Source organism: Argentina silus (genome assembly GCF_951799395.1).
Source record: "Argentina silus genome assembly, chromosome: 1".
Lineage (NCBI taxonomy): Eukaryota > Metazoa > Chordata > Actinopteri > Argentiniformes > Argentinidae > Argentina > Argentina silus.
The window spans coordinates 33,495,782-33,508,099 of NC_139655.1; the positions used below are offsets into that span (position 1 = coordinate 33,495,782).

A 12,318-nucleotide genomic window follows, 5' to 3' on the forward strand; every position below is an offset into this window, starting at 1 on the left:
TTTCTTCAGGCTACATCTTAACGGTCCCTCCTAAAGACTTCTTCACCCCCACTACCACCCTGTACAAGTTTCTCTCATGTTAATAAAAAATAATAATAATAATCCTTCTTCTACATTGTGCGGACCGGCCAAGTGCGACTGCCTATGGCCCCTGGTCTGAGCATTGATTACTTTATCTTTTACCGATGGATAGATGATTCACTTACTTAAACAAATGTATTTGTTGTAAGTCGCTTTGGATAAAGGCGTCTGCTAAATGCCATAAATGTAAAATGTACATGTTTACATTTCAGCTAGTTTTAGGAGTGCCACAAAAAGGGGTGAGTAGACTTTTGCAAACAGATCTTCTCTGTTTTTCATTTGAAATAAAGTGACATTTTCTTTCGCTTTGAAAGTGTCCAGTCAGCTGTGTAGATTGGTGAGGGAAACATTCTAATGTACTGTATTTCAAATTCAGGCAACAAAACCTGAAAATACATTTAGAATACTTCTGCAAGGCACTGTATGTAGCTAGCTTGGTTTCACCCTGAAGTGATTTTCAGATTGTTATACAATTACAGATGCATTCGTTGAGAACAGGGCTGGCACCGCAGGTGTTCTTGATGCCTTTATTAAGGTCATCAAGGTCAAAATTATGTCTTAAATGGTGTATCATAATAAAAAGATGTATTTATTGAAAAGATTGTATATTTACATCAGAACCAAAATCACAGTTGATGGTGACTATCGTACACAATATTGCTCCCATCACCGACATAATGCAACAGCTGATCCTTCCGCCAGGCATTGATAATGCCAGCCACACACTTGCCAGCCTGCATCACACAGCCAACACTATACGTGTTTCTACTGGCTCTCACAGGACACACTCATCCCTTTATATATCCCCTCATACCTTAACATAAATACATTATCCCTCCCTCCATCCATCCATCCATCCATCCATCCATCCATCCATCCCTTTTTCAACCTCGGAGGTCATAGTCTCTTATTCCCTTCTTCCATCTAAACAAGGCCCCTTCTACTGCTTTTTTTCCCACGGGAGAGCTGTGTGTCATCAGATCTCAAATCAACGCCCTATGCACACTTGTGGAGATGTGAGAGGATTGGATAGGGAGGGACAATAGAGTTATATCCATAGAGGGCTCCCTCCCCCTAAATTAACTCTATTTGTATGGGGAGAGCCATGTCGGACATTCTTTCAGTTTTCTCTAAATGATCTTTTTTTGTCTTGAGAGAATGTAAATCCAGTGTTGGTGATTCACTGCTACCTGCCGTGCTGGAATGTTAGCATACGTAGTATAAACCAGGCAAGTGCATTTGCGCCAGTGAGTACGTGAACCCGATGCAGGTCAGAGAAACAGTGAAAAAAAAACACTGAAACGGGCCTCTACTTTAGCAACAGACTGTGTCTGTGTTTGGGCCAAGTTTGATGTCGCTAGGAACGTTATGACAGAGCCCATTAATGGCATTTCCTGGATTCACTGCGCCAATCTCATCTCTCATAGGAGTCCACTGGCCGGTCAGTAGTTCACTTCATCCAGTTATATGTATTATCAATGGTATCAAGACAGCTCCAGTATCTCAGGTCAGTCATTTATTGGCACCAGTAGATGCCGTCATGCCCCGGAAAGCCATTTACAATCTGTAGATAATCCTATTGAAGAAGAAAGACCATGCGTTGATCCAATTGGCTAATGCCTACCAAGCTCATAGGAAGTCCCACCCTAGTTGACTACATGCCGTCACAAGTGCAATGAATGGAAAAGATAGCATGTGCCTTCTCTAGAGGTATAACTCTATGGGAGGGATAAGCAATAGGGCCAATGTTTCAATGTTACACATAATCTATCAGAGGCCAAGCTGGAGCTCTCACCATGATACCTACTACCCAATCCTCTCTGATCTCCACAAGTGCATGGGGGGGCGGTGGGGGGGTGGGGTGGTGGGCGTAAAACGTTTTGATTTAAGGGATCGCAGCCAACAATATGGGAATGGGGCCTCTCCTCTCCCCTCCCCTCCCCTCCTCAACCCACCCCACCCCACCCCACCCCTCCTCTGCGACCGTTCAGTCCATCTTGAGGCTGCGGTAGATGTAGCGAATGAACGCCAGCGAAGCCCAGAAGGACACGGTGCCCAGCATGAGGGAGAAGACCAGCGCCGTGAGCAGCGAGTAGCCGAAGAACTCGGCGCTCTGCACCAGGCCGCTCATGCTGGAGCGGTTGCGGTAGTAGAAGAGCGAGTAGACGAAGATGAAGAGGCCCGTGGAGCCCGTGCTCAGGACGCTGCGCCACCACCAGCGGTAGTCCTCGCCCGAGAGCAGGAAGTAGGTGAGCGCCACCGAGATGCAGGCGCCGACGGAGAGGAGGATGGCGAAGACGCAGAGGAGGATGCCGTAGAGGGTGTAGTGCTCCCGGCCCCACACCGTGGCGAAGATGTAGTACAGCTCCACCGAGATGGCACTGTGTAGGGGAGGAGGGAGGGGGGGGGGGGGGGGGTGGAGAAGGGTGAGGGTGGTGAATAAAGTCAAGAGTAGTGTCCTATTCAGAAAGAACACCTAGCCCCTACTCCCTAGACACTTGTGACGATCTGGAAGGACTGGATAGGTATGCTGGCTAAGCTTCCACCTAGCCTATCAGCGGGCATCGTGGAGCTTCTGACATCTTGCTGATACCGATCCAATCTCTTCAGATCTACACCCGTGAAGGGGCAAGGGGTTGTTTCTGGACAGGGCCAACGGCCTGCATCCTAACTGCGGTCTGATTCTCTACCAGGGAAGGCTGGTCAAGGTAGAAATCGTACGACGGGCTGATTGTAATGCATGAAACGGAATGAGAAATTCCTCATTTCGTTCCGTGCATTACAATGAGCAAGTCCTCCGATTTCTACCTTCACCAGCCTCCCCTGTTCTCTTAGCCCTCTTCCTGAAGAGAGCACTCTTCATTTCCTCATCATGTGGATTTAAAAGTATGGGATTGGTGTACTGTATGCATGGGCTTGATAGAGGGAGTTTCCGCCATACTTGTTAAACCTGTCCTTGACTTTCCTTTTAAACTTTCCATGAGGGGAAGTGAACGAAGGCAAACTTCAGGGAGAGAGAGGTTGAGAATCGGACCGCAACCCTTGCATGAAAACTGCATCCTTCTTTTCTCCTTGAAGTGATCACTGATTTAACATGATGTAAATGATCAATGCAAGCTTGTCACTGCATTGCTTTTACCAATCACGTTAAAACCATAGAGTTGTTCTATATCTATGATTTAAACAGTGTCCAGAGTCCTTTCGATCAAACTAAAGGCACACCCTACTGCAGTTGTAGCTTCACGAGGTGTATGTTCCATACTGATTACCAGTTCAGTGCTATTCGGCTGAAGCGTTAAATGTGAGAGGTTCTCCAATGTTTGTAGCCTGTAGGCCTGAGAACGTATCGTGTATCCCAGCCTTCAAGGTAAACTCTGGGATATGACGTCACACCCTTGAAAACTGAGCAACTTCAAATACGTTGTAGTGAACAAGAGCGAACGAGAGTGTCGAACAGTAAACAGCTGCCTGGATGAGAACCACAGATATTTTGGTTCTACCAGACGCTCAACAAAACTTTGGATGAATGGACTCGCTACGACGCTACGCAGGTTTTTGCTATGACGTCATATCCCAGAGTCTACCTTTAAGCAACAGCGAAACCTGCATTATGAGAAGGAGGCGAGGATATTATACATCAAGACTCCAGGAAAGACTTTTGAGATTCGGGGTCAGTCATTGGGTCCTGCAAGTCATCTCCCCACCACACACACACACACACACACACACACACACACACACAACACACAACACACAACACACACCTGAAGGGCAGGAAGCCTCCGATGGCCATGTGCACGGCCGTGTGCTTGTACCAGGGCTGCTGGGGGATCTGCCGGGGGATGTTGCGGGTGCGGCACGGCGCCTGAAAGCTGCCCGCCCGGTTCTTGCCCACGATGCCCCCGATGACGGTGAGTGGGAAGCCCACCAGGACCCAGGCCCCCAGCAGCAGCAGCACCGTGGAGGCTGGCAAGGCCTGGGTGGACCCGCTCCACCAGTGGACAGAGTTGACCACACTCCAGGTCAGGAACAGAGGGGCTGAGGGGGAGGGAGGGAGGGAGGTAGAGTGGGAAGGAGGAAGAAGGAAAGGTGAAAGGGAGGGAGAGATGAGGGGAGTTAGACAGGATGGACAGCGGTGGGATGGAGGGAGGGTGGTAGATTGGGATGGAGGGAGAGAGGGAGGGGGAAGGAGGGAGAGAGGGTGGCAGATTGGAATGAGGGGGGGCAGATGCACAAGTGGAGCAGAGGAGATGGAGGGCAGGTTTTATGGTTATTGAAACATGCGCATGTGTGTGCATGCAGCAGATATCAGAGGTGTACTGGTGCAGTGTAAATACAATAGAAACATTGTGTGAGAAAAACAGTGAATATCTGTACACCTTTTCTACATGCTCCTTGAGATTGAAACCCTTAAAGCAGACTTGTACAACTGATATGTGGCGATATGACAGAATATACATGACTAATATGACCAAATCAGGCTAATGTGGGTTCCCTTTATGTGATTGTAGGTGCGTGTAAAAGTATCAACATTTATGTCCCAATGGGAATAAAGAGGTGTAAGTCAGTCAGTAAGTCAAGTCCCATTCCCACGAGTTACCTACAGTAGGAATTGAGTGGGTTCAAGATGACGGGGTTCTGCCTTGTACCCATTCACGCCAACAGTTCCATCTCTGCAAATTTAGTGGGTCGGTACCATTCACACCAAAGATGTCACCTAGGTCTTTGCATAGCAACGGTCGAGTGTTTATGTTTAACGTTGCATTCTTTGTGCATCAATGCCATTGCAACGTTTATAGCATCACCACTGTACTGGTGAAAAGAAACGACGGAGCCTGAAATAGATATGAAATGATGAATGATAAATAAATGATAAGCGCTATATTCGCTATTCGGTGTAGGAGAACAATCGATGGCGACAAAGTAAGTTATTAGTCAAATTCAAAAATAGTTTGTGAGTTTTGCTTCCAGTGGAACAATTTTGTATTTGCCTCAGGTAAAACAGTAGCAAAGGGGTGAGAACTCAAGATTGCGTCTCAGTGACATGAGTGGGTTTTTAACTTGTCCCGTTCACACCGAAAGGGACCCACTAAATGAGTGGGTTTTCCCACTCGGTCTGGAGCTCGGCAATTGCTGGGGAGGAATTTAGTGGGTAGACCGGACAACACATCGAACCCTCCCCACCAAGGACCCACTGCATTCCTCCATTCCTCATTTAAGTGAGTGAGCGAGCGTGTAAATAAGTAAGTGAGTAATAGTACAGATTCCATATGTCTCACCAGAGAAGAGCGAGGAGGTGAGGATGATGTTCCAGACCCAGCGCTGCCCGTGGATCTGTGTGTAGAAGCTGCAGGAGCAGAACCCCGACACGCAGCTCGTCAACGCGTACAGCACGATGGCCGCCGAGTTGATGGCGCCGTGGCGATGCACGTTAAACATTCCCAGCAGCGCCATGACGATGATTCCTACGGCAACCAGAGAGCACATTGAGTCCAATGGGAGAACAGAGGAGGGGGCCTGTTGTGAAAATATCTCTCCATTCTAACTGACTACAGTGCCTTGACATGTGTCCATATTCTCCATCCTTCTTCCTGCAGTGTGGAATTGTGCACCCTCCCACATGGATTTAACAGCATAGGATTGGTGTAAGAGCCCATGTGCACACCCTGTGCTATGCTTTTAAATCCATGTAGAGGAGTGCACACTTCAGGGAAAAGGGTGAAGAGTTGAGACACATCGGAGTATCCATGTACATTCACACCCGACACAAACACACAAAGACATGCAACCATCCACCAAGGTCAAGCTAACTCACAGCAAAAACACAAGTAGGTTTCAAATGAAACACAATCAGTAAAAGTCAAATCCCATATCTACTCATTCATTTGTCACTGTCTTGTGATTCAGTATTTTGAGCTATGGTAGGAGGAAGGTAGTGTAATCTGAGGGCTCAATTGTGCTTCAGCAAAACAGTGCTGAACTACTACGTATATATATCCTGAAGCTATACGACATCTGTTTGCAAAGACAAATTGCAGCCAAAGCAAACAATTGACTAATACAACCCTTTTAGGTTTTCACGGTGCAAAACTTGCTCAAGCCCTGGGTGTGTAGTATGCCGCTGTGTGTACATGTGTGTACATGCTCACCTGTGGCCAAGGTGAGGAACTGAGCCCCCACTCCTAGCACCGCACACAGCAGGCTTTTGTAAGGTGGAAATCGAAAGACATCCGTGTGTATAATCTTCCAGCCGTTGTCGCCTTGGTCCAAATCGTCACAGCCACCGTCCTCTTCCACATTGTACCTGTTGCAAACAACAGACAAAATACATTGGGGGGGGGGGTTTGAGAGATGGAAAGGGCATTGCACACACTCAGTGACAACAAAGAGGAACTCAATAGAGTGGAGGTAGAGGTTCTATTCCCATTGCTATCTGAATTTGTGATTTGTCTTTAAATGACTGCTCCAAGCAGTGCACCTGTTCCCACTCAGAAATAGCTGAATAACATCCATTCAGTCAGGACACTTACGTCGTTTAAATGCCAAGTTGAAAATGGTAATACATTAGGTTTGGCGTAAATGGATGGCTTCGCTCTGATATAGTTAAACAACATTATATACAAATATATGCATAGCAGGGAGCCCATAAACTTAAACATAACCCCCCCTCCCCCCATAGGTAAGTAAAACACAAAGCGAACCTGCAGGTGGAAGCTGGGATGGTGCAGAAGAAAAAAAAGCACTCTCAGCCAGTGTGAACAACTGCTCAGCTGTGGTGGAGTCTAGCATAACTCCTTTACATTTACGGCATTTAGCAGACGCCTTTATCCACAGTGACTTGCAACAAATACATTCATCTATCCATCAGTCATAAGAAAAAGTAATCTATGCTAGGATTAGGGGCTATTGGCAGTCACAATGCTAGAAGAACGAAGAATTATTATTATTATTATTATTATTATTATTATTATTTTATTAATTTATTTATACTGTGAAAACCCAAAATATAAGGTTGTATTAATCCATTATGTGCTTTTGTTGCAATTTGTCTTTGCAAACAGACATTGTATAGCTTCAGAATATATATTACATTACATCTATGACTATGCATTTGAGTGGTTGCATTTCCCCAGACCCATCTCTCATCTTACCAAATAAAGTGCTATGGTAGCAGTTGAAATTACAGATTGGAGCTTTCTTTGAAACCCCTATGCTATATCGGGAGGAAGGAGTTAAGGTGGGAGGAAGGGAAGAAGGGAGAGAGGGTGAGAGTGGGAGGTAGAGCTTTAAACAAGCAGACGAACAGACTCCTTTGGATTTGTTGGTTTTGTGGGTTAACAGTTAACATTGTCCACACTGGCAAAAAACACAAACTTTGTAATCCTCCTGATCCTATACCCTGTCCGAATAGCACCTGACACACACGCAGACCCACACAGCCAGCTTTCTTAACTTTCTTATCATTATTATTATTACTATGATTTGCTACTACCACTGCAACTGTAAAATAAACTGACCGAAAAAGACTGATCAAAAAAGAAAGAGAGAATGTTAATAAGAGCCGTAAGTTGTCTCAGCAACAACAAAAAAACCCAAGCCTGGCCCGAATCAATTGTCAGAACATCAGGCCCGACCTGAGCCCGTCGGGTCCCGACCCGAAATGTAAAACTCGGAGGAGCAGTTTTTATTTGATTTTTGATTATTTCATATTCTATATTTGGACGTGGTCACCTGGCAAAGTCGTTCTTGAGCACCCTCATGAGGATGATGATGACGAAGCCCAGCAGGAGGACGACCAACACCAGGGAGTTGATGATGGACAGCCAGTGGATCTCTAGCGTCTTGGGGAAGAACGAGTGGTCCCTGAGGCGCTCGGCCCGCTGCGACGCCGTCAGGGGGCTTTCGAACCAGCGCACGCTGTAGGTGTGGGTCAGTGACAGGCCGCCGCCCACCACCCCCGCAGCGCCCTGGCCGCCCCCGCCCCCAGTGCCTTCCTCCAGGGCCACGGGCTTCACGTCCTTCACCGAGACGTTGGCGAAGATCACAGAGTCGCCGTTGTACTCGATGTTGAAGTCCAGGTGTGTCCACAGGCCCACCTAGAGACCGAAAAGGAGAGGGAGAGAGAACACAAAAAGAACACTTAGTTTAACCAAATATATGAGCTGAGATGAATAGAAGGAGTCAGCAAGCCGTGGACAGATGAAGAAGTGCAGGGCTTGAATTTGAGAGGGCTTGAATTTCAGGTACAGAGCTACCATGTTAGTCTTGTGTAGCCATCCCTCCAAATCACGTTGTTGTCATGCTTCCTTTGGGGATTGAACCTGGACAGAGCTCTGTGAGAACGAGCTCACAATTTCATTGGAGGTTACATTCCAAGAATCCTCCCCCACATGCCCATAAATAATTGCTTGTTGTTATGTGTGTCGTCCTTTTGACCGGGTAGGACTACTGTATATTGCAGAGAGTAGTTGCCTATGCTAGCTTGCACCATGGAATGAAAACCTGAAGGAAAAAAATAATTCTATTTTGCCAAAATCTAGTCGAAGAAGGCATTAGGTATTTGATTGGTTTCCACCCCTTTGTAGATACTTTGTTGTACTCTTGAGAATTAGGAACTAGCCTGGTCTCAATGAGGTTACTACCATAAACCTTGGACCAAATGAAAAGTAGAGGGGCATGGTACCATGGTATGGCATGATGGTGGAAAGCCAGGGTTGACAAAGCAAGACATAGCCTATGAAATACACTGAAAACAAAACAAAGCGGAGAGGGAAATGAAAGAGAGAGAGAGAGAGAGAGAGAGAAAGAGAAAGAGTGGAAGGGAGGGAGTAAGGAAAATAAAAAGATAAACAGAAGACAGACTGACCCACCTTGTGACTGTGAGGCAGGAAGCCGCTCTCCTCCATATATCCCACAAAGCCCCAGATGGGAATGTCATCCAGGACAAACTCAAAATAATACAGCTCCTCTATAGCCTCGCGGAGCTGGTCCACCTTAGAGACGCAACCAAAGGTCACACTTCACGACACACACAGTATTAGACTTGGCCCTATGAGACTTAGCATCTCCTCAATAGTTACACAAATCTCTTTTTCACTACTTAGCCAAACTAAGCAGTGCCTGTTTATGATTCCACCATAGTTTTGCTGTCATAGTGTTGCAAAGGACAATGTGAAAAGAAAATATCCAGGCCAGCACAGAGCAGTTTAGGTTGGCCCTGTATTGTGTAAAGCTCCCCCCCCCATGTTTAGCAGGGTTGGGGTCTATTCAGGTAGTGAATTGATATACTCAAAATTGAATAAACCCCATTAATTTTGAAATGGAATAGACCCACAATTGCTTTTCAGTCAAGTCTAGAAAGTGTTTTTGAGCTGGAACAAAGAAGTGTGAACCAGCACTGTGAACCATGGGTTCTACAATCAGCCTACCTCTTTCTCTGTGAGTGTCAGTTGGCAGAGAGGCTTTTTCTCTGAATTCTCTCTGAAGCGAATGTCGTACAAGGACTCTGCCATTCTGTCCCCATCTAGAACTTCTCCCAGACTTAGGGATTTATGGTGCACCTAGGGGGGGACAAAGTTACATTGTGAACTATGTTGTTTATCCTGACTACATCACAGTCCTGAAATACGTCACTTTCAATAGAGGATGGGCTTAATCTGTGTCCAGGAAAACCGCCATGTCATGGTCCTCTATGGCTGAATCGGTAGAGCATGGCGCTAACAACGCTTAGGCTCTGGGTTTGATTCCCACTGGGACCCTATATACTGAAAAATGTTATGCACTCACTGCAATGTAAGTCGCTTTGGATAAAAGCGTCAGCTAAATGGCGTATATTATTAGTATAAGTCATCATACGTCATAAAATCATACATTACGCAATTGCTAGCATTACCAGTGTACTGTTATTTTACCTACTGTAGGAGCCGTAAGAACCAGATATAGGATATTTGCACACCACACATATTCACTGACCTCTTTAGGCCTGCAAACAGGCAACGTGTAGAAGTGATACGTTTCCTGGGGGTTATGGTACGGACCAACTTTGTTGACGTACAGATTTACAGGATCCCCTTGTTTGTAGCTTACTGCCCATCCTAACTGTGGCAGGAGGCACAAGACCCAGACGCAATAGCCCATCGTCCCACAGCCTATTCGCGAGGTAGGACGTTTTAGTCCAGCCATCATTCCACCCCTGTCAAAGAGAGAGAGAGAGAGATTTCATTAACACTTGAGTGAGTGTTAAGAGTACAGTACCTCCAAGAGTACAGCATCCTCAATAAGGTGCTGTGACATATATATTCATGCAGTGTAAAGGTATTGATATTCCTCTCCATTTTCCTGGAGTTGGCTCTAGCCCTTCATTCCTTCCTGTGTTTGTCTTGGTGTGAACAGTATCCTGCTCACACAAGGCTCACCCTAGAAAGCAATGATTGTATGTAAAGGTGAAAAGGTTGTGTGTCAAACCGCGCTATGGCAGATCAGTGGACTTTACTCCACTGTAAAGGCTACCAGTGATGGATACATGGCCCATTTTCATACAGCTATATGGTTTGAATGAGCCTCTATTGTAAGTGTAGTTCGTGAGATGTACAACAACCTTTACCATCAGCAGAAGATGCTGCTAATTGCTGCCTTGTAAATACAGGGCACAAAACACCAACACATTTTCACGAGTGAAAGAGGTTAGCTCACGTAACCAAAGGGTCTATCGTGTTTATTATATTGTAATAGCATAAACAAATAAGCATAATAATTAACCAGCATCTAACATCTCACTACAACGATACACTATCGTAGCACGGAGCCAGAACAGAACGCACAAAACCTGACTGTCCGCTGGATTCCTCAGATTCCAGGCCCAAGAATACTCGCCTCGTCCTCCACTGCACTGTGCTGTCCTTGCAGGATAAATCTAGATATTTGTTGACATATTTAATATTTAAGTTAACGCTAGGTTCGAATATGATACTTTGATTATCAAAAATCCAGATACGGATCTTACTTTTAAAGACACATGAAACGGGTAAATAAAGAGGACCGACTCCACGTCACCTTAAAAAATAAAAATAACGACAGCAGACTTTTCCGGAGTGGGCGGGGTGAAGTGGAAACACACCTCCACATTACCTTTCTCCAAACGATCTTATGAACCTTTTATATTTTACGATCCACAGTAAGTCATTAATAACATAGCTATTCAGACCTACGTTGTTTATAGTTTAGATAAATGAAAAAGGATGCGTATGTTACAGATGAAATCGAAATTGAAGACGACCGGATTTCTCTTCACCTCACGAACCAATCGAATCGTTTGAAAAACACAGACATTTTAATCATTACCGCGCAATCGATGGAGTGAAGCAAACACTGCTGCGCTTGACATCTATGTTCTCTGAGCTGCAATAGTGGAAAACCGCACACCTACTTCCAGTCAATGTAAAACGTATGCAAAGAGGATTTCCTCCAAATAAGATCGCCGAAGTTAAACTAAACATTTAAACAAGTTAAATAGGGATCAAGGAACCACAAACAATATTCTAATTATCTTAACAAATATATATATAAATCATCATCATATTATGTTTGGTATATTATTGCCCCAGAAGGGTTTGTTCACATAACAGTCCATTGTGTCCTAGACAGTGCAGATTGGTTACTTTAAGGTGTATGGCCGCAGTAAATAGCCAGCAACATTTGCAATGACATCGCTCTAGATGCAAACTCATCTGATATGTATTCTGGAAGTGTTGCAGAGTAGAGTGGGACCAGAGAAGTATTGAAATCTTTGAAAAATAGCTCTGTAGAGTCTATTATATGTGTCTTACACAGTGCAGATTGGGTACTTTAAGGTGTATGGCTGGAGTAAATAGCCAGCAACATTTGCAATGACATCGCTCTAGATGCAAACTCATCTGATATGTATTCTGGAAGTGTTGCAGAGTAGAGTGGGACCAGAGAAGTATTGAAATCTTTGGAAAATAGCTCTGTAGAGTCTATTATATGTGTCCTACACAGTGCAGATTGGGTACTTTAAGGTGTATGGCTGGAGTAAATAGCCAACAACATTTGTAATGACATCGCTCTAGATTCAAACTCACCTGATATGCATTCTAGAAGTGTACCAGAGATGTACTGAAATCTTTGAAAAATAGTTCTGTACAGTCCAGTTTATACAAATATAATAGGCATGTGTAAAATTACATTACACCAATATGTACATTTTCAAAATTACAAAAT

At 45.1% G+C, this 12,318-nt stretch overlaps 1 protein-coding gene across 7 annotated transcripts; it reads right to left on the reverse strand.

Moving 5' to 3' along the window:
- Positions 1 to 649: 649 nt before the first annotated feature.
- tm9sf1 (transmembrane 9 superfamily member 1) lies at positions 650 to 12,318 on the reverse strand. 7 transcript variants are annotated; one of them, XM_083673066.1, is made up of 9 exons: positions 12,180 to 12,318; positions 10,054 to 10,273; positions 9,510 to 9,641; positions 8,952 to 9,074; positions 7,813 to 8,177; positions 6,231 to 6,385; positions 5,361 to 5,546; positions 3,846 to 4,119; positions 650 to 2,462 (listed from the first exon to the last, which is right to left on the reverse strand). In XM_083673066.1, the coding sequence occupies exons 1-9, from the start codon at positions 12,188 to 12,190 to the stop codon at positions 2,069 to 2,071; spliced, it is 1,860 nt and encodes a 619-aa protein (XP_083529192.1). In that variant the 5' UTR covers positions 12,191 to 12,318; the 3' UTR covers positions 650 to 2,068. The 7 variants fall into 7 exon arrangements, with proteins under 7 accessions (XP_083529192.1, XP_083529197.1, XP_083529193.1 ...); XM_083673071.1 differs by lacking the exon at positions 12,180 to 12,318 and adding an exon at positions 11,289 to 11,360; XM_083673067.1 differs by lacking the exon at positions 12,180 to 12,318 and adding an exon at positions 11,198 to 11,275.

Coding starts and splice junctions, on each gene's coding strand:
- tm9sf1 (XM_083673066.1), bottom strand. Junction 9,642..10,053: donor CTGTTTGCAGGCCTAAAGAG/GTCAGTGAATAT, acceptor GTCCCCCCCTAG/GTGCACCATAAATCCCTAAG. Junction 5,547..6,230: donor GTTCCTCACCTTGGCCACAG/GTGAGCATGTAC, acceptor TGGTTGCCGTAG/GAATCATCGTCATGGCGCTG.